General features: G+C 32.1%; 5 protein-coding genes and 1 long non-coding RNA gene across 8 annotated transcripts; 1 reads left to right on the top strand and 5 right to left on the bottom strand.

The window, feature by feature from the left end:
- Window positions 1–230: 230 nt before the first annotated feature.
- Window positions 231–1,952, bottom strand: AT2G15470 (Pectin lyase-like superfamily protein; the record flags this gene model as incomplete). Its single annotated transcript, NM_127107.2, has 4 exons — window positions 231–464; window positions 562–1,086; window positions 1,295–1,606; window positions 1,809–1,952. The coding sequence occupies 4 exons, from the start codon at window positions 1,950–1,952 to the stop codon at window positions 231–233; spliced, it is 1,215 nt and encodes a 404-aa protein (NP_179149.2).
- A 1,682-nt stretch (window positions 1,953–3,634) lies between these two features.
- On the bottom strand, window positions 3,635–5,348 carry AT2G15460 (Pectin lyase-like superfamily protein; the record flags this gene model as incomplete). The annotated part of the gene is made up of 4 exons (NM_127106.1): window positions 3,635–3,862; window positions 3,960–4,484; window positions 4,691–5,002; window positions 5,205–5,348. The coding sequence occupies 4 exons, from the start codon at window positions 5,346–5,348 to the stop codon at window positions 3,635–3,637; spliced, it is 1,209 nt and encodes a 402-aa protein (NP_179148.1).
- A 1,677-nt stretch (window positions 5,349–7,025) lies between these two features.
- On the bottom strand, window positions 7,026–8,746 carry AT2G15450 (Pectin lyase-like superfamily protein; the record flags this gene model as incomplete). Its single annotated transcript, NM_127105.1, has 4 exons — window positions 7,026–7,259; window positions 7,357–7,881; window positions 8,089–8,400; window positions 8,603–8,746. 4 exons carry the CDS (start codon window positions 8,744–8,746, stop codon window positions 7,026–7,028), a joined length of 1,215 nt encoding a protein of 404 aa, NP_179147.1.
- A 2,700-nt stretch (window positions 8,747–11,446) lies between these two features.
- On the top strand, window positions 11,447–12,754 carry AT2G15440 (polysaccharide biosynthesis protein (DUF579)). The gene has a single exon (NM_127104.3). It carries the CDS (start codon window positions 11,501–11,503, stop codon window positions 12,488–12,490), a length of 990 nt encoding a protein of 329 aa, NP_565374.1. The 5' UTR covers window positions 11,447–11,500; the 3' UTR covers window positions 12,491–12,754.
- Window positions 12,755–14,726: 1,972 nt separating this feature from the next.
- AT2G06445 lies at window positions 14,727–14,969 on the bottom strand. Its single transcript, NR_140144.1, has one exon. It is a non-coding gene; the product is annotated as an other RNA (long non-coding RNA).
- A 5,493-nt stretch (window positions 14,970–20,462) lies between these two features.
- On the bottom strand, window positions 20,463–22,748 carry NRPB3 (DNA-directed RNA polymerase family protein). Of its 3 annotated transcripts, none has more exons than NM_001335451.1 (3): window positions 22,173–22,748; window positions 21,681–21,918; window positions 20,463–21,525 (listed from the first exon to the last, which is right to left on the bottom strand). In NM_001335451.1, exons 1-3 carry the CDS (start codon window positions 22,619–22,621, stop codon window positions 21,478–21,480), a joined length of 735 nt encoding a protein of 244 aa, NP_001324802.1. In that variant the 5' UTR covers window positions 22,622–22,748; the 3' UTR covers window positions 20,463–21,477. The 3 variants fall into 3 exon arrangements, with proteins under 3 accessions (NP_001324802.1, NP_179145.1, NP_001324803.1); NM_127103.3 differs by having other exon boundaries at window positions 20,463–21,072; NM_001335452.1 differs by having other exon boundaries at window positions 20,536–21,918; window positions 22,173–22,728.
- Window positions 22,749–23,956: the final 1,208 nt, after the last annotated feature.

Raw genomic sequence — 23,956 nt, 5'->3', positions numbered from 1 at the left:
TTATATCCAATTGTTAATCCATGTTTATACACTAATAAATTCAGAAAATGCAATTTATTGTAGAATATTGATGTAAACTTATCAAAAAGCATATATATACATATTTACGATATGGTTTGGAATTTTTGGCTATAAAAAAAAAACATAAGCCATATATACACTTAAGCAATTATTTAGTAAATAAAAATAACATATACAAAATATCGTCATTGTTTTGATGGACCGTCGAATTAATTTAGACAATGTTGAGGAAACATTTTACCGCGAGCAAAACCATCAACATTCTCGCACACCGAAGTGGAAGAACCATCTTTGACTCCATTCTGTTTTATATTAATGTCAATTAGCTCCACATTTTTGCATGGAAAGATTTTGCTACATTGCAGATTCATTGCTACTTTGTTCTTCGATGTTCCATATATGTTCTTTAACTTGAGGTTTTGGATTTGAACGTGAGACTCTCCCTGGAAAAAAGTAAAAACAAGTTGTCTTTAGTTTTTTTGTTTTTGTGATAAAATAAAATAAAATAAAATGGAGCTTGTTTTCGCATAGGAGGTTAACCTTTCTTTCATGTTCACAAGGTGGGTGAGGACAATACTTCTGATCAATGTTGATTGGTTTTCCAACATCAATCATCTGAATATTCTCGTACACGAAGTTCGAAACGAGGATCTTCGAAGCTGAAGATTCCCAAGTTTTGATCCGAATACCATCGCTTGTACCGTTGAAAATGACGTCTCTTACTATTAAGTCCTTCGCGTCTTTCTCATCTTTGTTTTTTCCTAAACTTCCAACACTAATCCCATGTCCAGGACCACAATTGACGTTAGAGATATTGAGGTTAGTGGTTCCAGAGAGAATTGCAATACAATCGTCTCCTGTACCGATGTTTGTGTCAGAGATTTGAATGTTACTACATGAACCCATCTTGATACCGTCGGTGTTGGGACTATCGCCGGGAGCTGTTATAGTGACACCGGTAATGTTAAAGTGATGGACGGAGAAGAAGTTGAAATGTCCCATTTTGCTATTGAGAGATGTTATGTCTTTGATATTTGAGTTGTTCACGAATGCAAATCCCATAGTCTATAAAACATTTCAAGTTTATTAAACGACTTGTTACTTTCTCAAATAAAAAACAAAAAAAAGACAAGATAATTTAATAAGTTATGTATGATAAATAATGATTGAATATCACTTTTTATTATTGTATAAGTATCATATCAAACATTTTGTAATACGCTTTAAATGTAAATAATAATAATATAAGTGAAAACTCGATGAAAAATCTTACCATAGCTAGTTTAGGACAATTGGGGTTTGTGTGGCAGTCATTGTGTGGCCAAGACTGTTTTCCTTGGCCGTCAAGTGTACCAGAACCAGAGATAGAAAGATTGTTGATGTACCTAAAGTTGATCCACGTGTCTTGCTTAATGTCGCTTGGATTTGCAGGAGCTAATAAAGTTCCATCGATGATGAATTCAATAGGATTTTTGCATAGACCCACAAACTCTACACCACCGAGGTAAAATGTTCCTTTTGGTACATAAATTTTACTACTTCCACTTATCCTTTTGCAAGCACGGCTCCATATACTCGTGAATGCCTAATTTCATATGCGTTAAGAATGACACTGGTTAATTACTAAACAAAATAAATAAACAAATATTAGAAAAATTGTATTTATGTTTCGTGTTTGTATATTGGTGATCATATATGTTTATAGGTGTGTGAATAATATTCAAATGTTTTTATCTTAAAACTTATTGGTGGTAAAAATAAAAATAGGAAAATATTTGTTTACATACATTGGCGTTATCAGTTTTTCCGTCTGGTTTAGCACCATGGCGTTGGACGTTGAAAACTTTTGGTCTGACGGTGGAGCGACTTGCAACAACAATGAAAAAGAGACAGAAGCACAAAGCCTTAAACGCAAAGGAAATGCATGCCATCTTATTATTTTGTTTAAGGTATATATATGGAAATACGAGAAACTTGTTGTTTATCAATACTTGTTCTGAGAGATAATGAGAATTGTTGGCATACTTAATCTGCTTATATAGAGTTAGCTTGTCTCTATGAACGGTAAAAAGAAACTTGATTATTGTTACTAAGTAACAACTAAAATAGGGTTGTTTTTTTGGTAAGGCTTGTGAATGATATTTAGGTTTTTGAGTGTATATGGTTTATTTTTTTGGTTCTCTCCTTTAAAACAGAATCTTCAATTTGGTGAATGTGACAATCACATTTACCAATTAATTGTTTTTTTGTTGTTTTAATTTAAGTTGCATAAAACCAAATTGTTTTTCTAATGCACTATTTTTTATTTGTTCCAATTTTAACGGATATTAAATTTTACTATTTTAGTTATTTTGTTAACTAATATTTGTTCAAGATCTAAAAACAGTTTAGAAGGAAATTATAACATGAAAGATCATTAGCGATTGTGGGTGCTTAACCAATATCACATCTCGCCTTCAATAGAGGGTGACCCCGTCATTAACCAGATTTAGGGTTGGGCAAAACAACCGGATCCGATACCCAACCTGATGCCCGAACCGAAAAAATTGGGTTAGGACAGGTTAGGGTTTTAGGTAATTACCTCATTGGATAAAATTTTAGTGAATCCGTAGATACCGAGTCGGTCCAAGGATTACTCGTTACCTAAACAGGCTACCCAAAAACCCAAACATAAATTTAATATCCAAAATATTAATTATATTTAATCTTAATATAATCTAATTATCTAAGATTATAATTATAAATCTAAATATGTAAATTAATTTTAGACCTAAATATCCCAAACAACTAAACTATTTAAAAATTATTTGTTATGTTTGTCAAAATTTAGTAAAATATATTCAAATATGATTAACTTTATTAAAAATAACAAATTTTAATGGGTTTTTTTTGTTTGGGTACCCACTATCTACATAAAGTATACTTGTTTCTATTTATTTTGGATATTTTTAGGACCTGAAACTTTTTACCCAAGCCAACCCAAACCCGATTGGATCCGATCCGGATCAGAACTGAATATTTAGAATTACCCTTATTGGGTAATTAGTGTGTGCTACCACATTATATTACATTGAACTCACTGCCTTTTTAAGTATTTTTTTTTCCATGAAAACAATAAGACAGTTTGTTCAGTTGTTGTTCTGATCACCAGAAGAATCACAAATCAGTTCTTTTACTTCAAGAACTCGGTTCATGTTATATGGAACAGATGAAGCCAAATTATATTTAAACAAAGACTATTTAAGAAAAAGAAAAAAAATGCATTATACTTATTTCTACTTTTTTGTATAAATATAATTTTTTTTCACAAAAAACGGTTTTCCAAAAAATGCTACACAAAGCGGAGTATACAACAATGGGATTGGATTTCTTAGCTCTTTATATCCAATTGTTAATCCATGTTTATACACTAATAAATTCAGAAAATGCAATTTATTGTAGAATATTGATGTAAACTTATCAAAAAGCATATATATACATATTTACGATATGGTTTGGAATTTTTGGCTATAAAAAAAAAACATAAGCCATATATACACTTAAGCAATTATTTAATAAATAAAAATAACATATACAAAATATCGTCATTGTTTTGATGGACCGTCGAATTAATTTAGACAATTCGAGGAAACATTTTACCGCGAGCAAAACCATCAACATTCTCGCACACCGAAGTGGAAGAACCATCTTTGACTCCATTCTGTTTTATATTAATGTCAATTAGCTCCACATTTTTGCATGGAAAGATTTTGCTACATTGCAGATTCACTGCTACTTTGTTCTTCGATGTTCCATATATGTTCTTTAACTTGAGGTTTTGGATTTGAACGTGAGACTCTCCCTGGAAAAAAGTAAAAACAAGTTGTCTTTAGTTTTTTTGTTTTTGTGATAAAATAAAATAAAATAAAATGGAGCTTGTTTTCGCATAGGAGGTTAACCTTTCTTTCATGTTCACAAGGTGGGTGAGGACAATACTTCTGATCAATGTTGATTGGTTTTCCAACATCAATCATCTGAATATTCTCGTACACGAAGTTCGAAACGAGGATCTTCGAAGCTGAAGATTCCCAAGTTTTGATCCGAATACCATCGCTTGTACCGTTGAAAATGACGTCTCTTACTATTAAGTCCTTCACGTCTTTCTCATCTTTGCTTTTTCCTAAACTTCCAACACTAATCCCATGTCCAGGACCACAATTGACGTTAGAGATATTGAGGTTAGTGGTTCCAGAGAGAATTGCAATACAATCGTCTCCTGTACCGATGTTTGTGTCAGAGATTTGAATGTTACTACATGAACCCATCTTGATACCGTCGGTGTTGGGACTATCGCCGGGAGCTGTTATAGTGACACCGGTAATGTTAAAGTGATGGACGGAGAAGAAGTTGAAATGTCCCATTTTGCTATTGAGAGATGTTATGTCTTTGATATTTGAGTTGTTCACGAATGCAAATCCCATAGTCTATAAAACATTTCAAGTTTATTAAACGATTTGTTACTTTCTCAAATAAAAAACAATAAAGACAAGATAATTTAATAAGTTATGTATGATAAATAATGATTGAATATCACTTTTTATTATTGTATAAGTATCATATCAAACATTTTGTAATACGCTTTAAATGTAAATAATAATAATATAAGTGAAAATTCGATGAAAAATCTTACCATAGCTAGTTTAGGACAATTGGGGTTTGTGTGGCAGTCATTGTGTGGCCAAGACTGTTTTCCTTGGCCGTCAAGTGTACCAGAACCAGAGATAGAAAGATTGTTGATGTACCTAAAGTTGATCCACGTGTCTTGCTTAATGTCGCTTGGATTTGCAGGAGCTAATAAAGTTCCATCGATGATGAATTCAATAGGATTTTTGCATGGACCCACAAACTCTACACCACCGAGGTAAAATGTTCCTTTTGGTACATAGATTTTACTACTTCCACTTATCCTTTTGCAAGCACGGCTCCATATACTCGTGAATGCCTAATTTCATATGCGTTAAGAATGACACTGGTTAATTACTAAACAAAATAAATAAACAAATATTAGAAAAATTGTATTTATGTTTCGTGTTTGTATATTGGTGATCATATATGTTTATAGGTGTGTGAATAATATTCAAATGTTTTTATCTTAAAACTTATTGGTGGTAAAAATAAAAATAGGAAAATATTTGTTTACATACATTGGCGTTATCAGTTTTTCCGTCTGGTTTAGCACCATGGCGTTGGACGTTGAAAACTTTTGGTCTGACGGTGGAGCGACTTGCAACAACAATGAAAAAGAGACAGAAGCACAAAGCCTTAAACGCAAAGGAAATGCATGCCATCTTATTATTTTGTTTAAGGTATATATATGGAAATACGAGAAACTTGTTGTTTATCAATACTTGTTCTGAGAGATAATGAGAATTGTTGGCATACTTAGTCTGCTTATATAGAGTTAGCTTGTCTCTATGAACGGTAAAAAAAAACTTGATTATTGTTACTAAGTAACAACTAAAATAGGGTTGTTTTTTTGGTAAGGCTTGTGAATGATATTTAGGTTTTTGAGTGTATATGGTTTATTTTTTTGGTTCTCTCCTTTAAAACAGAATCTTCAATTTGGTGAATGTGACAATCACATTTACCAATTAATTGTTTTTTTGTTGTTTTAATTTAAGTTGCATAAAACCAAATTGTTTTTCTAATGCACTATTTTTTATTTGTTCCAATTTTAACGGATATTAAATTTTACTATTTTAGTTATTTTGTTAAATAATATTTGTTCAAAATCTAAAAACAGTTTAGAAGGAAATTATAACATGAAAGATCATTAGCGATTGTGGGTGCTTAACCAATATCACATCTCGCCTTCAATAGAGGGTGACCCCGTCATTACCCAGATTTAGGGTTGGGGAAAACAACCGGATCCGATACCCAACCCGATGCTCGAACCAAAAAAATTGGGTTAGGACAGGTTAGGGTTTTAGGTAATTACCTCATTGGATAAAATTTTAGTAAACCCGTAGTTACCGAGTCGGTCCAAGGATTACCCGTTACCCAAACAGGCTACCCAAAAACCCAAACATAAATTTAATATCCAAAATATTAATTATATTTAATCTTAATATAATCTAATTATCTAAGATTATAATTATAAATCTAAATTTGTAAATTAATTTTAGACCTAAATATCCCAAACAACTAAACTATTTCAAAATTATTTGTTATGTTTGTCAAAATTTAGTAAAATATATTCAAATATGATTAACTTTATTAAAAATAACAAATTTTAATGGTTTTTTTTGTTTGGGTACCCGCTATCTACAAAGTATATACTCGTTTCTATTTATTTTGGATATTTTTAGGACCTGAAACTTTTTACCCAAGCCAACCCAAACCCGATTGGATCTGATCCGGACCAGAACCGAATATTTAGAATTACCATTATTGGGTAATTAGTGTGTGCTACCACATTATATTACATTGAACTCACTGCCTCTTTTAGTATTTTTTTTTCCTTGAAAACAATAAGACAGTTTGTTCAGTTGTTGTTCTGATCACCGGAGGAAACACAAATCAGTTCTTTTACTTCAAGAACTCGGTTCAAGTTATATGGAACAGATGAAGCCAAATTATATTTAAACAAAGACTATTTAAGAAAAAGAAAAAAAATGCATTATACTTATTTCTACTTTTTTTGTATTAATATAATTTGTTTTCACAAAAAACGGTTTTCCAAAAAATGCAACACAAAGTAGAGTGTACACCAATGGGATTGGATTTCTTAGCTCTTTATGTCCAATTTTTAATGCATGTTTATACACTAATAAATTAAGAAAATGCATTTTATTGTAGAATATTGATGTAAACTTATCAAAAAGCATATATATACATATTTACGATATGGTTTGGAATTTTTGGCTATAAAAAAAAAACATAAGCCATATATACACTTAAGCAATTATTTAATAAATAAAAATAACATATACAAAATATCGTCATTGTTTTGATGGACCGTCGAATTAATTTAGACAATGTGGAGGAAACATTTTACCGCGAGCAAAACCATCAACATTCTCGCACACCGAAGTGGAAGAACCATCTTTGACTCCATTCTGTTTTATATTAATGTCAATTAGCTCCACATTTTTGCATGGAAAGATTTTGCTACATTGCAGATTCACTGCTACTTTGTTCTTCGATGTTCCATATATGTTCTTTAACTTGAGGTTTTGGATTTGAACGTGAGACTCTCCCTGGAAAAAAGTAAAAACAAGTTGTCTTTAGTTTTTTTGTTTTTGTGATAAAATAAAATAAAATAAAATGGAGCTTGTTTTCGCATAGGAGGTTAACCTTTCTTTCATGTTCACAAGGTGGGTGAGGACAATACTTCTGATCAATGTTGATTGGTTTTCCAACATCAATCATCTGAATATTCTCGTACACGAAGTTCGAAACGAGGATCTTCGAAGCTGAAGATTCCCAATTTTTGATCCGAATACCATCGCTTGTACCGTTGAAAATGACGTCTCTTACTATTAAGTCCTTCACGTCTTTCTCATCTTTGTTTTTTCCTAAACTTCCAACACTAATCCCATGTCCAGGACCACAATTGACGTTAGAGATATTGAGGTTAGTGGTTCCAGAGAGAATTGCAATACAATCGTCTCCTGTACCGATGTTTGTGTCAGAGATTTGAATGTTACTACATGAACCCATCTTGATACCGTCGGTGTTGGGACTATCGCCGGGAGCTGTTATAGTGACACCGGTAATGTTAAAGTGATGGACGGAGAAGAAGTTAAAATGTCCCATTTTGCTATTCAGAGATGTTATGTCTTTGATATTTGAGTTGTTCACGAATGCAAATCCCATAGTCTATAAAACATTTCAAGTTTATTAAACGACTTGTTACTTTCTCAAATAAAAAACAAAAAAAGACAAGATAATTTAATAAGTTATGTATGATAAATAATGATTGAATATCACTTTTTATTATTGTATAAGTATCATATCAAACATTTTGTAATACGCTTTAAATGTAAATAATAATAATATAAGTGAAAACTCGATGAAAAATCTTACCATAGCTAGTTTAGGACAATTGGGGTTTGTGTGGCAGTCATTGTGTGGCCAAGACTGTTTTCCTTGGCCGTCAAGTGTACCAGAACCAGAGATAGAAAGATTGTTGATGTACCTAAAGTTGATCCACGTGTCTTGCTTAATGTCGCTTGGATTTGCAGGAGCTAATAAAGTTCCATCGATGATGAATTCAATAGGATTTTTGCATGGACCTACAAACTCTACACCACCGAGGTAAAATGTTCCTTTTGGTACATAGATTTTACTACTTCCACTTATCCTTTTGCAAGCACGGCTCCATATACTCGTGAATGCCTAATTTCATATGCGTTAAGAATGACACTGGTTAATTACTAAACAAAATAAATAAACAAATATCAGAAAAATTGTATTTATGTTTCGTGTTTGTATATTGGTGATCATATATGTTTATAGGTGTGTGAATAATATTCAAATGTTTTTATCTTAAAACTTATTGGTGGTAAAAATAAAAATAGGAAAATATTTGTTTACATACATTGGCGTTATCAGTTTTTCCGTCTGGTTTAGCACCATGGCGTTGGACGTTGAAAACTTTTGGTCTGACGGTGGAGCGACTTGCAACAACAATGAAAAAGAGACAGAAGCACAAAGCATTAAACGCAAAGGAAATGCATGTCATCTTATTATTTTGTTTAAGGTATATATATGGAAATACGAGAAACTTGTTGTTTATCAATACTTGTCCTGAGAGATAATGAGAATTGTTGGCATAATTAATCTGCTTATATAGAGTTAGCTTGTCTCTATGAACGGTAAAAAAAAACTTGATTATTGTTACTAATTAACAACTAAAATAGGGTTGTTTTTTTGGTAAGGCTTGTGAATGATATTTAGGTTTTTGAGTGTATATGGTTTATTTTTTTGGTTCTCTCCTTTAAAACAGAATCTTCAATTTGGTGAATAATCACATTTACCAATTAATTGCTTTTTTGTTGTTTTAATTTAAGTTGCATAAAACCAAATTGTTTTTCTAATGCACTATTTTTTATTTGTTCCAATTTTAACGAATATTAAATTTTACTATTTTAGTTATTTTGTGAACTAATATTTGTTCAAGATCTAAAAACAGTTTAGAAAGAAATTATAACATGAAAGATCATTAGCGATTGTGGGTGCTTAACCAATATCACATCTCGCCTTCAATAGCGGGTGACCCCGTCATTAACCAGATTTAGGGTTGGGCAAAACAACCGGATCCGATACCCAACCCTAAGCCCGAACCAAAAAAACTGGGTTAGGACAGGTTAGGGTTTTAGAAAATTACTTGGATAAAATTTTAGTAAACCCGTGGATACCGAGTCGGTTCAGGGATTACCTGTTTCCCAAACAGGCTATCCAAAAACCTACACATAAATTTAATATCCAAAATATTAATTATATTTAATCTTAATATAATTAATTATCTAAGATTATAATTATAAATCTAAATATGTCAATTAATTTTAGACCTAAATATCCCAAACAACTAAACTATTTAAAAATTATTTGTTATAATTGTCAAAATTTAGTAAAATACATTCAAATATGATTAACTTTATTAAAAATTAACAAATTTTAATGGTTTTTTTTGTTTGGGTACCCGCTATCTACATAAAAAATACTCGTTTCTATTTATTTTAGATATTTTTAGGACCTGAAACTTTTTACCCAACCCGACCTGAACCCGATTGGATCCGATCCGGAGCAGAACCGAATATTTAGAATTACTCTTATTAGGTAGTATATTCAATACCCATTAAATTCAAACCCAAACGGGTTTTACCCAAACCCGAATGGATTACCCACATGCCCAGCCTTACCCAAATACTTAGTCGATTCTGCACACTCTTATCAATCAGTTTTACTTATTTCTTCTTCAAATTCTCTCTTTTTATAGGAATATTATTAAAACTGATATCTTGTAGAAATAAGTAAAACTATTTTATCATAACCAAAACATTGTATCACAACAAAACCAATTAAAAACATTCTGACTGATAAAAGGTTCAAAGCCTACAAACAAAAATAAAACCACTAATTGAGAAACACTTAATCTGACAAAACAAACACTAAGTACCTGGTCACTAGATCGAATTCGAGCAGCAAACAAGAGCTCGAAGCCCCAATCTTAGAACCCTTTTAAAACAATAAATCACAAAAGCAAAGTGGGTTGGTTTATAGACTTTGGTTTGATTCGATTTACTAGATTTGATTTGTTTTACACATTTGAGTTGGTTCACTTTGATAAGATTCGAATTCTAGACATGTACCATTTACAATTCCCGCTAGATTTATACCATAAACCGGATTTTTTTCTTTTAAATTCGTAATTGATTCACAATTAATTATATAAATCTTGATTTTTAAATATAATAACTCATATGATCATATCACGATCGTATGTGTTACAAACTTTGAAAATCAAGTTTTATATTGTCACGATCGTACATATTACTAACTTTAAAAATAAACTTTATACAATAAAATATGAAAATAGCTTTAGCAAGAAATGTGCTTAAAATATCTAGATTGGCTTCAATCGGACCGATAAAATCAACAATATGATAGACCGTGAAGATCCATTAAATGTGGGAATCAATTAAAAGTTAAAAGATAACCTATAATAAGAACTAAAATTAAAAAGAAGTTACCAATTGAAAAATAGAGTATAATTCTACTTTTTCGACATCACTTTTCTCATTAGATATTAATGTTTGCAAAAAGAAACTATACTTAAAAATATAAAATCTAATCACAAAAAAAATAAAACTACTAAAATCTAAGATAAGATAAAGATATGAAATTCATATTTATATTAATTATTTTTAAAAAATACTCAGAAAATAGTGCGGAATTTTCAACCTTGTAATAAAATAATAGTTTTATAAAATTAAGTAATTAATTAATTTGTATTACTTTATGTTTGATTCATCTAGATTGGATTTTGTTTCTCATATCTTTTTTTTTTTTGGTTTGTGTTTAAGAATCCACAATATATTAAAAAAATTAAGATTTAATTTAAAGTTTTAACAAATTTTAATTTAGTTTAGTATATAATTTTATTAATATTATTGTGTTATTATTAAGATATTCACATGAATTTCTTAAACTGATGATGGAGATAGAGATGCTCTAACACTAACCGTTACTATGTAAGCTGACATAATTAACATCCGTTTCAAAGTTTTCAAACCCACCGGTTCTTGCTCTTGCTCCAGAACCGGAATAAACCCAAAAATGTACAAAAGCAACACATCTATTTCTCTAAACCATCACCGGTTTATAAAAAAACCTTCTTTTTTTTTTTTGTCTATAAAAAAACCTTCTTAAAGAGACAAAACACACATTTCGTCTTTCATTATTTCTATTTTTGTTTTGTCGGACAAAAAATAAAATGAAGAGCAACACAAACACTAATCTGATTCTCTTCCACCACCACTCTCCACTAACTTCAAAATCACCCTCCGCCGTCGCCGCCGCGAATCACCACCGTTTCTTATTCATCTTCTTCCTCTCTTTCTTCACTCTCCTCTTCTCTTTCTCTCTCTTCTCCTCCTCAATCCACTCCACCACATCCTCTCACTCTCTCTCCTCATCTCCCTCCTCCTCCTCTCTTCCACCACCAGTCCTCGCCGCACTTCTCCACTACACTTCCTCATCACCACCAAACACATCTATGTCCTTTCTTGAACTCTCCACCATCTCCAACATCATTCACTCTCATGGCCCAGCTTGTAACCTCTTAATCTTTGGACTAACTCACGAATCTCTTCTCTGGAGATCTATCAACTTCCAAGGCCGTACTGTTTTCGTTGATGAGAGTCCTTACTCTGTTTCTAAATTCGAACAGAGTAACCCTGGAGTTGAAGCTTACGAGGTTGTTTACTCAACTAAAGTCTCTCAAGCTAAGAAGCTTCTTGGTTATTACAAGACCCGACCCGAGTGTAGACCCGTTCAGAATCTTTTGTTCTCTGATTGTAAATTGGGTATTAACGATTTGCCTAATTTTGTTTATGAGATTGATTGGGATGTGATTTTGATTGATGGGCCTCGTGGGTATGCTTCTGATTCTCCGGGAAGGATGGCTCCGATCTTTACTTCTGCGGTTTTAGCAAAAAGTAAAGATTTTGGGACGAAGACGAAGAAGACTGATGTTCTTGTACATGAGTTTGGGAGAAAGATTGAGAGAGTGTACAGTGAGGAGTTTCTATGTGAAGAGAATTTGATTGAAGTGGTCGGAGATTTAGGGCATTTTGTTGTGGCGGCGGCGGAGGAAAGAGAGAGTTATGGTGATGGGTTTTGTCGGAATTCGACGAGATTGTCGGAGAGTTTTACGGCGGTGAGTGGTGGCGATGAAGAAAAAGTTGGTGTTGATGATGAGTGAAAAGTGGGTTTGGTTTTTTACTTTTGGTGGCTCTTTTGTAATTAAATTTAGCTTTTGAGGTCTTCTTTTTTTTTGTTTTTGTTTAGTCTTTTACTTCATTTGGTTTTTGAATTTAGGAGAACGGTTACACTTGAAAGTTAATATGTAACTAAATTCCAAAAAAAAACAAATGTTACTCTATTGATGAAAAAAGCATCAAAAAACTTGTGATGAAATTTATGGCCGTATTAAATTGGGTAAGTAATTGAGAATGTAGTAGACCAACTTTTGGATTTATATATGTCTGGATTTGTAAATTTTTGAAAATATTACCTCCCTAGTTTAATTACCATTAAATGTTAGTTTCAACTAAGGGTTGGCATTCCGGTTTCGGATCGGATATTTTAAATTTTTAGATTTAGAGGTATAGAACCCGTTCGAGTAATTCTTGATTTCGGGTTCGGATTGGGTTTGGATTATACGAAGTTCTCAATAATCAAATATTATACCCAAATCGATCCAGACTACTCGAAAATACACAAGATATTTAAAACGTTGAACACTTTTTACCCAAATTTATTTAAAAAATGTATTAAATATCTAAAAATATTTTATTGATATGTTCGGATATCGGTTTGGATCGGATTCGGGTTCTGGTTTTCGTGTTTTGAAGTATAGAATCCGTTTGTATATTTTAAAATTTCAGGTTCGAATTCCGATCAGGTTTTTCGGATCGGATTCGGATCGGGTGCTTGGGTTCGGATATTATGTGGAACCTCTCAACTTCCTTTTTTACCTTTCCTATTAACCAATTCTAAACCCAAAACCTTCAAATCTCGGTTTGGTTTGGTTCAAGAAAACGATTTTGTTTTTAATACCATGCCTAATATTTACTATCTACTTTCATTCCTGAGATTTTTGGCAGTACAAAATAACATTTGTTTTGGCTATGTAATTACATTTTTTTGGGGACAAAATTCTTACTTTTATATTGGAATAATTTGTTTTAAAATGGTCTAAAAATGTGTCGGTGGTGACAGAAGTCCCTGGGAAAGCGGGACTTATCTCGCAATGTGGCTTCCCCTTTTCCAGCTCTATCACATACATTTAGCACTTCCAATTTTGTTTAACTTTAATTTCTAGAAACACTAAAAAACATATTTATTTGGTTCGTCCCATACACAGTTACTAGTGACAACTAATCATGTTTCGATTTATAAATACGATGTCTGAGTAGAGTTGAGTTCCATTTATGTTTTCCGGTGATATGAACAAAATTGAATGCCACTCGTTGGTGGTGGATCCATATATATACTATTATTATTGGAACACAATTTGAAGCATTGTTATACAAACGACCTAAAAACTACTATGAAGTTGAGTTAAAGAGCCAAAAAGTAAAGAATAAATATCAATAAACAAATTGGAAAACTGCCACACAAATAGGTCTTTTGCAAAGAAAAAATTAGAAGAGATTTTTGTTTATAGTATTACTCAGTATTAAAGAAAGCGGGTTAGACGGCCGTTTAGGCGTCCCGTAGGTAATAGGCGCCTTTGTACCGTTTCGACCTTTTTGAAATCGGTTTTGTCAAGTAAATTTGATGGATTATACGGATATTAAGCGGATCAGATGTTCATTTGGTGGATTTAGGCGGGGTAGGCGCATCTAAATATATTTAATATTTTAAAATTTTTTAAAAAATATATTTAAAATTGTGTTTAAAGATACCTATATTTTTATTATTTTATTTTACTTTAGTTTAAAATGTTAAATTTAAATGTAGTTTCAAAACTTTGATAATTTTTAGTTTTTTACAACAAATTTTCATCATTTTGTGTAGTAAAATATAATTATGTATTGTTTTATTCTAAAACCGCTTAAAATCGCCTAAATTTTGACTAAACGTTTTAGACACTAAACGGAGAGTCATTACCTATTTAGCGGCTAGCGCTTTCTCGAACAACTATAAAAATTTCGGGACCGATAGATGTTCGTGAGGCTAGTAGTTCGCTTCTGTTAACCGTTACCCTTCTTTAGTATACTTTTTTTCTTCTTTTTCTCTAGTATACTATATATTTTTTAATTACTCACGGTGCAATCGACGACAAACACCTTATATAATAAAAAAGTATATCAAAATTAAATATTTTATGTGTGTTAAAGTTATGATTCATAACTTATGAACAAGGTGATATCAAAATGGCCTTTTATCAAGGAAGTGCTACGGAGACCTCTAACTAAAGTAACGTATAAGTTTTGAGTATTATTATTGAGGGCATGGAAACGCGTGCAGATAAGAACCCAAGAACCTTCTTCAAGAATATACTGTTGGATCCGATGTCTCCGACGAGGCTCGTGGCTCAAGAACGGAGCTCAAGTCTTAAAGGTTAGTCTAGGTGCCACTAGCTTTCTTTATCACGTGCTGCACGTGAATAGTTTGCATATGTAACGAAGTAACGAACCAAAGAGAGAGGAGCTGAGAAAGTGAGTGAGAGAGATAGGTGTCGGTGACAGTGATAGTGGGGGTTCATTTTTTATGCCCTGTGCTCTTGAATGTAGTAGATGATAATTCGTCTACGTAAGATATGTATTATGGGCCTTCTATGGCCTACTAGGTTTCTTTCAAGTTGTAATGATTTGTTTCTTGGGTATGACACGAGTTGAACGATTTAGCGGTACATACATATGAGGAACAAACCTATAAGCTATAATCCCTATGATAAGTGCTTAACCATGATTGAACCATGGTCAAAGAGAAAAGAAGAATTGATAAGTGCGTTCCTTAGATTTAGGAGATCAAGCTCCACGTCTCCATATTCCCACTTTGTTAATTGTGTTCCTTGTTTCTAGGATTAGTTATCGTTCCCCTTTGCTTTCCTTTGTGTACTTAAAAGACTTCCAAGTCACGAGGAGGAATTAGACTTGAAATTTGACAAAACAGAGTTTATCTCTTTGGTGAAAATTTATTTTTAAATTATCATGCTATCACCCTAATATACACGATATATTATCTTCTTCTTTAAGAACATAACAACCAAAAGGGAATACTATAGAGAATTTGGGCCTCACAAATATTTAAGTGAAAGAAAAAATGTAGTTTCGTAAAGATAGAGTGTTTCAGTTTTGCGATGCCAAATTACCCTATTTTGTTGAGAGGCGTGTAGCAAACTGTTCCATTGCAGAGTCATCATTGAGATTTTGAAAACTTCTCGACATTGGTGTCGTTAACGCGACATTTTTTTCTCATGCTCCTCTCTTTTGCAATTTTGAACTTGAGAAAAAGCTATATAATAAGATGTCGATGAATTATAAATAGAGACTTATGTTACGAGATTGACACATTCACTTCTTGACATAAAAGAGAGTAAACACACAAACACGAGAAGTATAGGTAAAAGATGTTGCAAATGCATTACATAAAAGATATTGCAACAAAAATATATACACCCATTCCACAATTTTATTTTTGTTGATATCTGCACTTTGATCGGGGCTTTTATAATAGAGATAAGTTGGAAAGTAGACACTTTTTCTACAAATAATTTGCAAAATAGGTAGTTTTTTTAAACATATGAGAAATAGACACTTTTCTCTTTCCTCTCTAATACAACTTTTTGCCTAATAGAGATTTTAGTAAATGACTTATATAACCTTTTGTTATTTTGTTATGTAGTAAGATAAAGATAAAACTCAAATCAAATCTTACTTTTTATTTTTACTTTATTTGATGATATTTCTTCATAAAAATTTACCACATAATCATATTAGTTCTTAAAAATTTTATGTGAATCTAAAAAGTCTAATTTTGCTATATTTCAAAAATATGTAGCATTTTTTATTTAATCTCAGTCGACGGTGTACGTGATATTGTTAAAATTGGTGTACTAATGGTAGTATACAACAATAACGTAAAAATTAATATATAATTACTGATGTAGAAAATGATACACTGAATATAACAGTATACAAAATGATGTACATAGATGATGAAAATATGGTGTATATAATCTTACACCTTTAAAAATCTATGAGACAGTGTACTAACATTGGTGTACGAGATGATGTACACCACTAATTGAAATAATGATTTATACATTCTCTATAAGTGTACACCAAGTTTTGTACACTTTGTCTACCAATCTTGTATGTTATCATTTAAAAGTTGTATATATCATTCTATCCACCAATCGTCATAATAATTTCAATCATTTTGTACACCATTAAGAGTAACTTAATTATGTACACCATCATGTACACCATTATATTGAATAATAATATTTGGTTTATACAATCATTATGTTTGTAAAATATTAAAAACAATATTACTTATATTAATAAGTATAAGAGAAGTCGGTGATGATTTATGAAATATCGGTGTACACACTTGTACACCAACGAATAATGGTTAGTGTACAAAACGATGTTTTAAATGTTTGTGCATTATAATGATGATAGATAAATACTCTAAAAGTCAATGTAATTTTTTTTTAAAAAGAATATATATTTTTTAATATTTAAGAAAACTAAAATAAAAAAAAATAAAAAGATAAAGACAAACAAAATAAAGTAAAAATGGTTTCTCATATAATTTTTATTTACTCTCAAGATAAAGGGTATTTTAGTATTTGATATGTATTTTGTCTTTTAGTCTATTAGACAAATTCTCTATCTCACAAAAAACAAAAAAAGTGTCTATCTCTCTAATTTTAAAAAAAATTACCTACTTTACAAATTATTTTTGAAAAAGTGTCTACTTTGCCAATAAACCCTTTATAATATTGGGTACATTTTGGGCCATAAATTTTTAAAGAGCACATTATGATTAGGCTTATGAGGTTAGGCAGTTTTTGGCAAATGAAAAGACGATATTGCCCCTAAATTTTCACTCCATCTTCTCCGACGAACTCAACATCTTTATCACCATACAATTCCAATAAACCCAATAAAATCAGTTAAAAGCTTTTTGATGGGAGAAAGCTAAACCCTAAGGGGAAACTATATAGGGAACCCAAAGATTCTAATCTTATATAATTAGAATCAATTAAAAATTTCAATTGTTTCTTATTCCTCTTTTAAAATAAAGCGAGAGATGATGGAATTATGATTCAGATCCAGCAATTCAAATTCAAAGAAGCTATGGAGAATTACCACCTTCATCGTCGAGGAAGAAGATTGGCCAATCATAGTCCATAGATCTGAACTTTGTAAGGCGATGGAGAAGTAATGGACATCAATGGCGAGTTTAGAGGCAGTAGATTCTATGCCGAGAGAGAGAGAGAGAGAGAGAGAGAGAGAGAGAGAGAGAGAGAGAGAGAGAGAGAGAGAGAGAGAGAGAGAGGTACTACAAGGAGATGAAACTCAATTAAATTGAAGGGTAAAACAATCATCATATAACGTAGAAGTACCTAAATTTGTAAGTACAGTGAGATGTTCCTATATCCATAAAGGCGTACACTTTAATGTACCGATCTCGTAATTAATCCCACTTTTCTCTAAGAAACTATGGAAGGGAATAACTCGTTGCAAGTGATGAGTTTAATGTGATAGTTGGAACATCTTAATTGCATTGTTACCCTTCTTTATATTTTAAATCCCGAAAAAATATTGGTAATGGTTTTTTAAAAAAATTGTGCGGGTTTATTTAATCAAAGCATTTGAAACGGATTGTGTTAAAATGATAATTTTTTTGTTATTAAATCATAAAATTTAAAAAATTCTTCTAAAGTCTAGTGTTATAGAAAGAATGATTTTGGAAAGACTTTAGATGGTTTAATTTAGTAGATTTTCTTAGTGACATACAAAGATCTAAATCTCATTGTTTCATGTGGACTAGAAGGAGATTTCACACCATCACGAAACTTTTCTCAATTTGCCCAAAATTATCTAAAAGCTTCTTTATAACTCAAGTCATTTAAAAAATACATGATTAAATGGTTAAGAAGGCCAAAGAGTGACAAGAACCTCAAGTCGGAAAGTCGCAGATCAATCCTTCTTCTGGACTGGCAGGAAGGTTTGATCTTCTTCTCTTTCCGGAGTATGATATCAAATGTAAACTGATGCATCCTGGAGAATGATATCAAAGCAGCAAGTTTAGGTTGGACTAGTGCCGTGCTTAGACTAGTCTTGGTCTAGGACATGTTTTTAAAAATTGGCTATATGGTAATATTTCAAAAATAATACTCAAAATTCGAAACAAAATATTAGTAACAAAAACTAAGACCATGTACATAGGTGATACATTTAGAGTATCAAGAGCCATAAATAAGTTTTTAATAAATCAGACAAGACATTTAGGCCTAATACCGTATCAGTGTAATGATTCTTTTGATACCCAGTATCGGGTGATGTGGAGGCTCATGATTCGTCTGTGAAACTGGTTTTTTCTGGAAAAAAAAAATTCTATTATTCTCTCCGATAGTCTTTCTATTGTTTTAGCTAACTAGTTATATTTTCTGCGAGTGAGTAATTTTGCAGGCTCTTCGTGATTATGCGATATAATTTTGCAGTAATTTTATAATCCTAAGTTTTTATATATTTATTTTTTGATTTTCCAAATAATTTATTTTTTTAATGATACCAATATCGGTCTCACCATTGGAAACAAATTTATTACCAGTATCATAAAAAATCTCAAACAATAAATAAATATTAAAATTAATACTAAAAAATTGTTAATGATACTCATAGAGTATCAACTATGTGCATGCTTAATGTAAAAGAAAATCAAAATAAGTTTTTTCTTTGTTTTCATATGTTTTTCTAATAATATTATCTGTTTTTAATATTTGTTTTTTTTACTTATTATATATTACTAAAGAATATGTTTTCAAGATAAGAAAATCTCTTCTAGATAATGAAAAACGCATTTTTAATTAAAAAAATATTTATATCAAACTAACTAAATAGTGGGTTATTGTTGATATAGGTACTTTTTCTGAAAAATATTTGAAAATGGATACTTTCACGTTGTTTGTAAAAAAGGAACTTTTATATACGCAAATTGACTGTTTTGCCCTTATGTTTGACTTCTTCTCCTTGCTTCTTCTTCTTCATCGTTTTACTTCTTCTCTTTATTTTTTCCAGAAACTTCAAATCTTTTAATCATGTTGATGGTTTCCATTAAACAAGCTCTCATAGAAGAAATGTATACCATAAGAAGATAGTATCTATGGAACCCAAGGGCTCCAATCTTGAGCTCCGATAAAATTGAATTGAAGAGTGAGCGGGGAGAATTGTTGTTTACACGGAGGTCGTGTAAGAAAGAGACGGCGACAAAATTCACCGGCTCTCCAATGAATTTGAGCTGATTACGGAGAGAAAGCCAATCCAAGAAACGAATGCATATTAATCGGAGACGTGTATCTCTCCTATTGCGTTTGATTTAAAATTATTAATGGGATATGTTGTAGACGATGCTGCAATAGTGGAACAAGAAAAAAGAAACAAAATGAAATTTTTTTTTACAAAGTTGTAAAAAATGAAACTGTAAAACGACATTAGGTAAAAGTACCTCAATTTGTGAATACTGTGAAATTTTTCTATCTCCACAAAAGCACAAACTTTAATGTGCCGATCCCATAATTGATCCAACTAAATAGATATACTTACTTTCTTACGAAAATGTGGTGGCCTATAATTTTAAAAAATAAAATTGTGGCTGGACCTATTTGACCACTGGACTTTCGACTCACCACTCAGCAATGCGTGAAAATGTGGCATCCCCTCTCATGGCGTAAGGACTAGCGATACGAGCGGTCATCACTGCCACTTTGGAAGCAGAATTGAGAGATTTACTGATTGAATCTGATTGTTAATAATTAGTCCAAGTAATCAATGCCGGAATTCTCTTATCTAAGATCCATGACATCATTTCGGACCTATGAATTAGCTCGAAAACTTTTGAGTTTTTGTCTCTTGTTTCATTCCAAGGGAAGCTACTCACCATAACTTATTGTGTGATCGAAGTTCAAGAACTTAAGAGCTTTAAATTGGGTATCCACTATGCAAAAGTCTTTCATTCCATTTCAGTTAATGGTACGAATTTTAAGATTAAACTACATACTTGTTCCATTTTAATCATACTTGTTCAATGTATTGAATTTAATCCTTGCGTTTATTTTCGTTACGAGCGAGTCTAACAACTAACAACAACCAAACTTAACAAGATTCAGGAACAGAGGGATCAGAGGTCCAGAACAAATAGAAGACTGCCACTTCACATGTTATCAAACAAGACAGTGCCACTACGGTTAATATCAGTCTGCTCCAGAAGAAACTCAAAACCTGAAACAAACAGGTATAACAAAGAGCTCGAATTAATCACTTGAGTTCATCCTCCACGCATATGGGCACCGAGTTCACCAAACTGATCATCCGCTTCTACGGTGTCATCTGAGAGACGGACTGCATCAAGCTTCTGCTTCAGAAGATCAATGGCATTTAGTACCAGTTGGGAAGCCTTCACTGCACCTGTGGACTCAACAGTGAATATAAAACTGTCATCTTTCGGACTGATCTCAATGAGTCCCGGTTTCCCCATTGCTTCAGCTTTCTTGATCACTTCTTCATCGTAAGTGTATGCTTCAGGATCAACCACTACAACCTAAGAAGCAAAGTATAAAAATTACAGTTGTGATGATTCAAGCAACAGACTTCAAAAGAAATGGCATACTAAATTCCAACGATAAACTACTGTAACTGTTATAATGATATACAATGTTCTCTAGCGGGTCAAAGGAAAATTGTCAGTTGTGGTGAGTCCTAGTAAACACTGAACCATTAACATGAAATCTCCAAGAAAATTCAACTGGTACAGAGGTACTACAAGTACTATATCTTCTCCTTTCTTTATTCCCTTTACCATTCGAATAATTTGAAATCTCTAACATGAAATCACAAACAAAAGTTCAACTGGCACAGAGATACTCCAAGTGATTCATATAATTTGCAGTGATTAGATATAGAAAGATGTTTCAGTTTGGTACCAGAAGTTTAGCAGTTATTTGATTCATTCCGATGACTGGCGTAATTCTCCTAAAGAGCTAAGTAGTGCTATCTAACAGAAAGAGAAGCACAGAAAAGAGCAAATGCACTAACCACATCACATATATATATTTCAAGGCATGGCAGTCTATAAAGTAGTTCAATCATATTTAAGTCTCAAAGCTATAAACTTGTATAGCTGCATTCTTCCAAAACGTGAAAACTAACCTGTCTGGTGACTGGATCCATGCCAAACACTTTGGTAGGACTGCTCTCAATCAAGTCGATCTTTTCCTCGTCTGACAAAGTATCCATCATATCTTCATTAATAATTATGTCAGGCTCATACATAAACGTAACAGTAGCTGCAGGAGACCATTTCGCATGATCTTTCCCAATCCCTTTCCTCGCTATCGCTCTAAGCTTCAACTCTTGTCCCCGACGCAGTTTCACAATGATAATTCCCCTGAAACCCGAAACCAAAAACAGAGTCTTTAACCCACACAACCACCATAATTAAACATCAAACAATCACGAACAAGAAGAGTCATGCAAAGGGCCATCGAAAGGAAGTATTTTTCATCCTCGGAATGCTAAAAGATGCAAATTTTGTTTCACCATTGCTTAATCTCTAACGTTTCACAACTCCAATCGATTCATAATGACAAAAGAAACACCACATTTCTGCATTTAACAATCTAATGATGAAAAGGGACTTACTTGTGCTCGCTTGAATCAGATACAGACGAGTCAATAGTGAAATCCACAGGAGTAACAGTAGGATCAGCACTGTACAAATCCCTACTAGTAACATCTAGGGTTTGATCAGTAACACACTTAGAACTAAGCCGAAACTCAACAGAGCAAAACTCGCATTGTCCATCTCCATCACAAGCATCACAATCTCGAGAGAAACGCATGCTCATAGCACGTTCGCTAGTGAGAGGAATGAGACCTAATCGATGAGCAATGAACTCGTCGTTGAGTACAGATGAATTAACCTCGATTTCGACTAGATCTATTGCGACGGTAGGGACTTCGGAGATCATTACGCGACGGAGAGCGTTGGCCATAGAAACGTCGGTTTCACGAAGCTCGAACTTGGCGTAATCATCTTTAAGCTCACGGATCTTGATCTTTGGGAATCTTTGGTATGTGGCACCGTCCATTTCAAAAGCTAATCGGTGGTTTCTGACGACTCTCTGGACCTTTATTAGGGTTTTAGGGATAATGAATTTTCAATTTCTTCGCCGGAGAAGGAGATAGGAGAAGAAATCAGAATAAAGCAAAAGTGAGAAAGATATAAATATTAGAGTAATGTTTAAAGTTGGGCCTATATGGGCCTTTTTAATTCTTTTGGCGAAAAGTAATGTCACCAAATTTCAAACAGGCCCATATAAGCCCAACTCAAATGTTTTTTTTTATACCTTTTCCTTTTTCTTTTTTCTTTTTTTTTTTGTCAAACGTATACCTCTTTATTTAAGTTCTTTTTTCATAGATTCTTTTATCGTACTCAACAACTCTACGAGATCTCATAGTATTTAGTGATATTATAGTCATATATTTGGGAGGAAAACACCATGTATCAAAAAATTTGAAATGATCTCATAGTACCATTAACCATTACAACCCAACTAATTTTACTCATCAAACCAATTGACTCATCAACTCATTTGACCCATCAACTCATTTGAGTCAAAATTTTGAACTCATTAGAGTTCATGGGTTGAGTTGAATTGAGTTGACCCATAAATTTTGACCCATTTTGACACCCATAATCAAAATGTTAACAAGTTTAGTTAAGTTTCTTTAACAATATTAAGGACAAGATGTTAACAAATATTTTAACATGTGAGTGTTAAAGGATTTCATCATTCTTTAATCAACAAGCACTGCCTAATGCATTATTTAGATCATCACAAGGACCATCGTTATAAACTCTTACAATGCTTATCCCTTTGATTACTCTAAAGAAAATGGAGAAATGTGTAATTTGTCAAACATCCAATGGTAAGAATACATTAGACACCATTTATACATTTATCTAAACCAAAAATACTCAATTTTATTTTAAGCTACTAGACAAGAACATCCAAAGTTTATTATTATCTCTCACAAATGATTAATTTACTCTTTGTCTACGAAAATAGAATGCAAAAATTCCCATTTTATAAAAGAAGAAAATGGTTCGGCCAAAACAATACGACAAAAATAAAATAAAAAAAATTGGGTAATGTTTGTACAATTAAACAAGTTATATCATTTTTCCTACTTCCAAGAAAATGAGAGTGCAACTAATAATATGTGTCTGATTAATTTTCTTCATATGTATAGTGAAATCTATATAAAATTATATATATATACAAAAAAAAATTCATAGTTTACAAAGAAAGCAATAAAAACAATGTAAGTGTTTATTTATTATTTTAAAAATTGGGTATTGTTTAGGCTATGGTTAAAGGGTTAAGAATACAAATTAGGAGTATTTGAGTATTTGGTTAGTT

This window comes from Arabidopsis thaliana, chromosome 2 (assembly GCF_000001735.4).
Source record: "Arabidopsis thaliana chromosome 2, partial sequence".
NCBI classification, from domain to species: Eukaryota; Viridiplantae; Streptophyta; class Magnoliopsida; order Brassicales; family Brassicaceae; genus Arabidopsis; species Arabidopsis thaliana.
The sequence above is the reverse complement of the archived record's forward strand: the minus strand, read 5'-3'. Positions and strand labels throughout refer to the sequence as shown.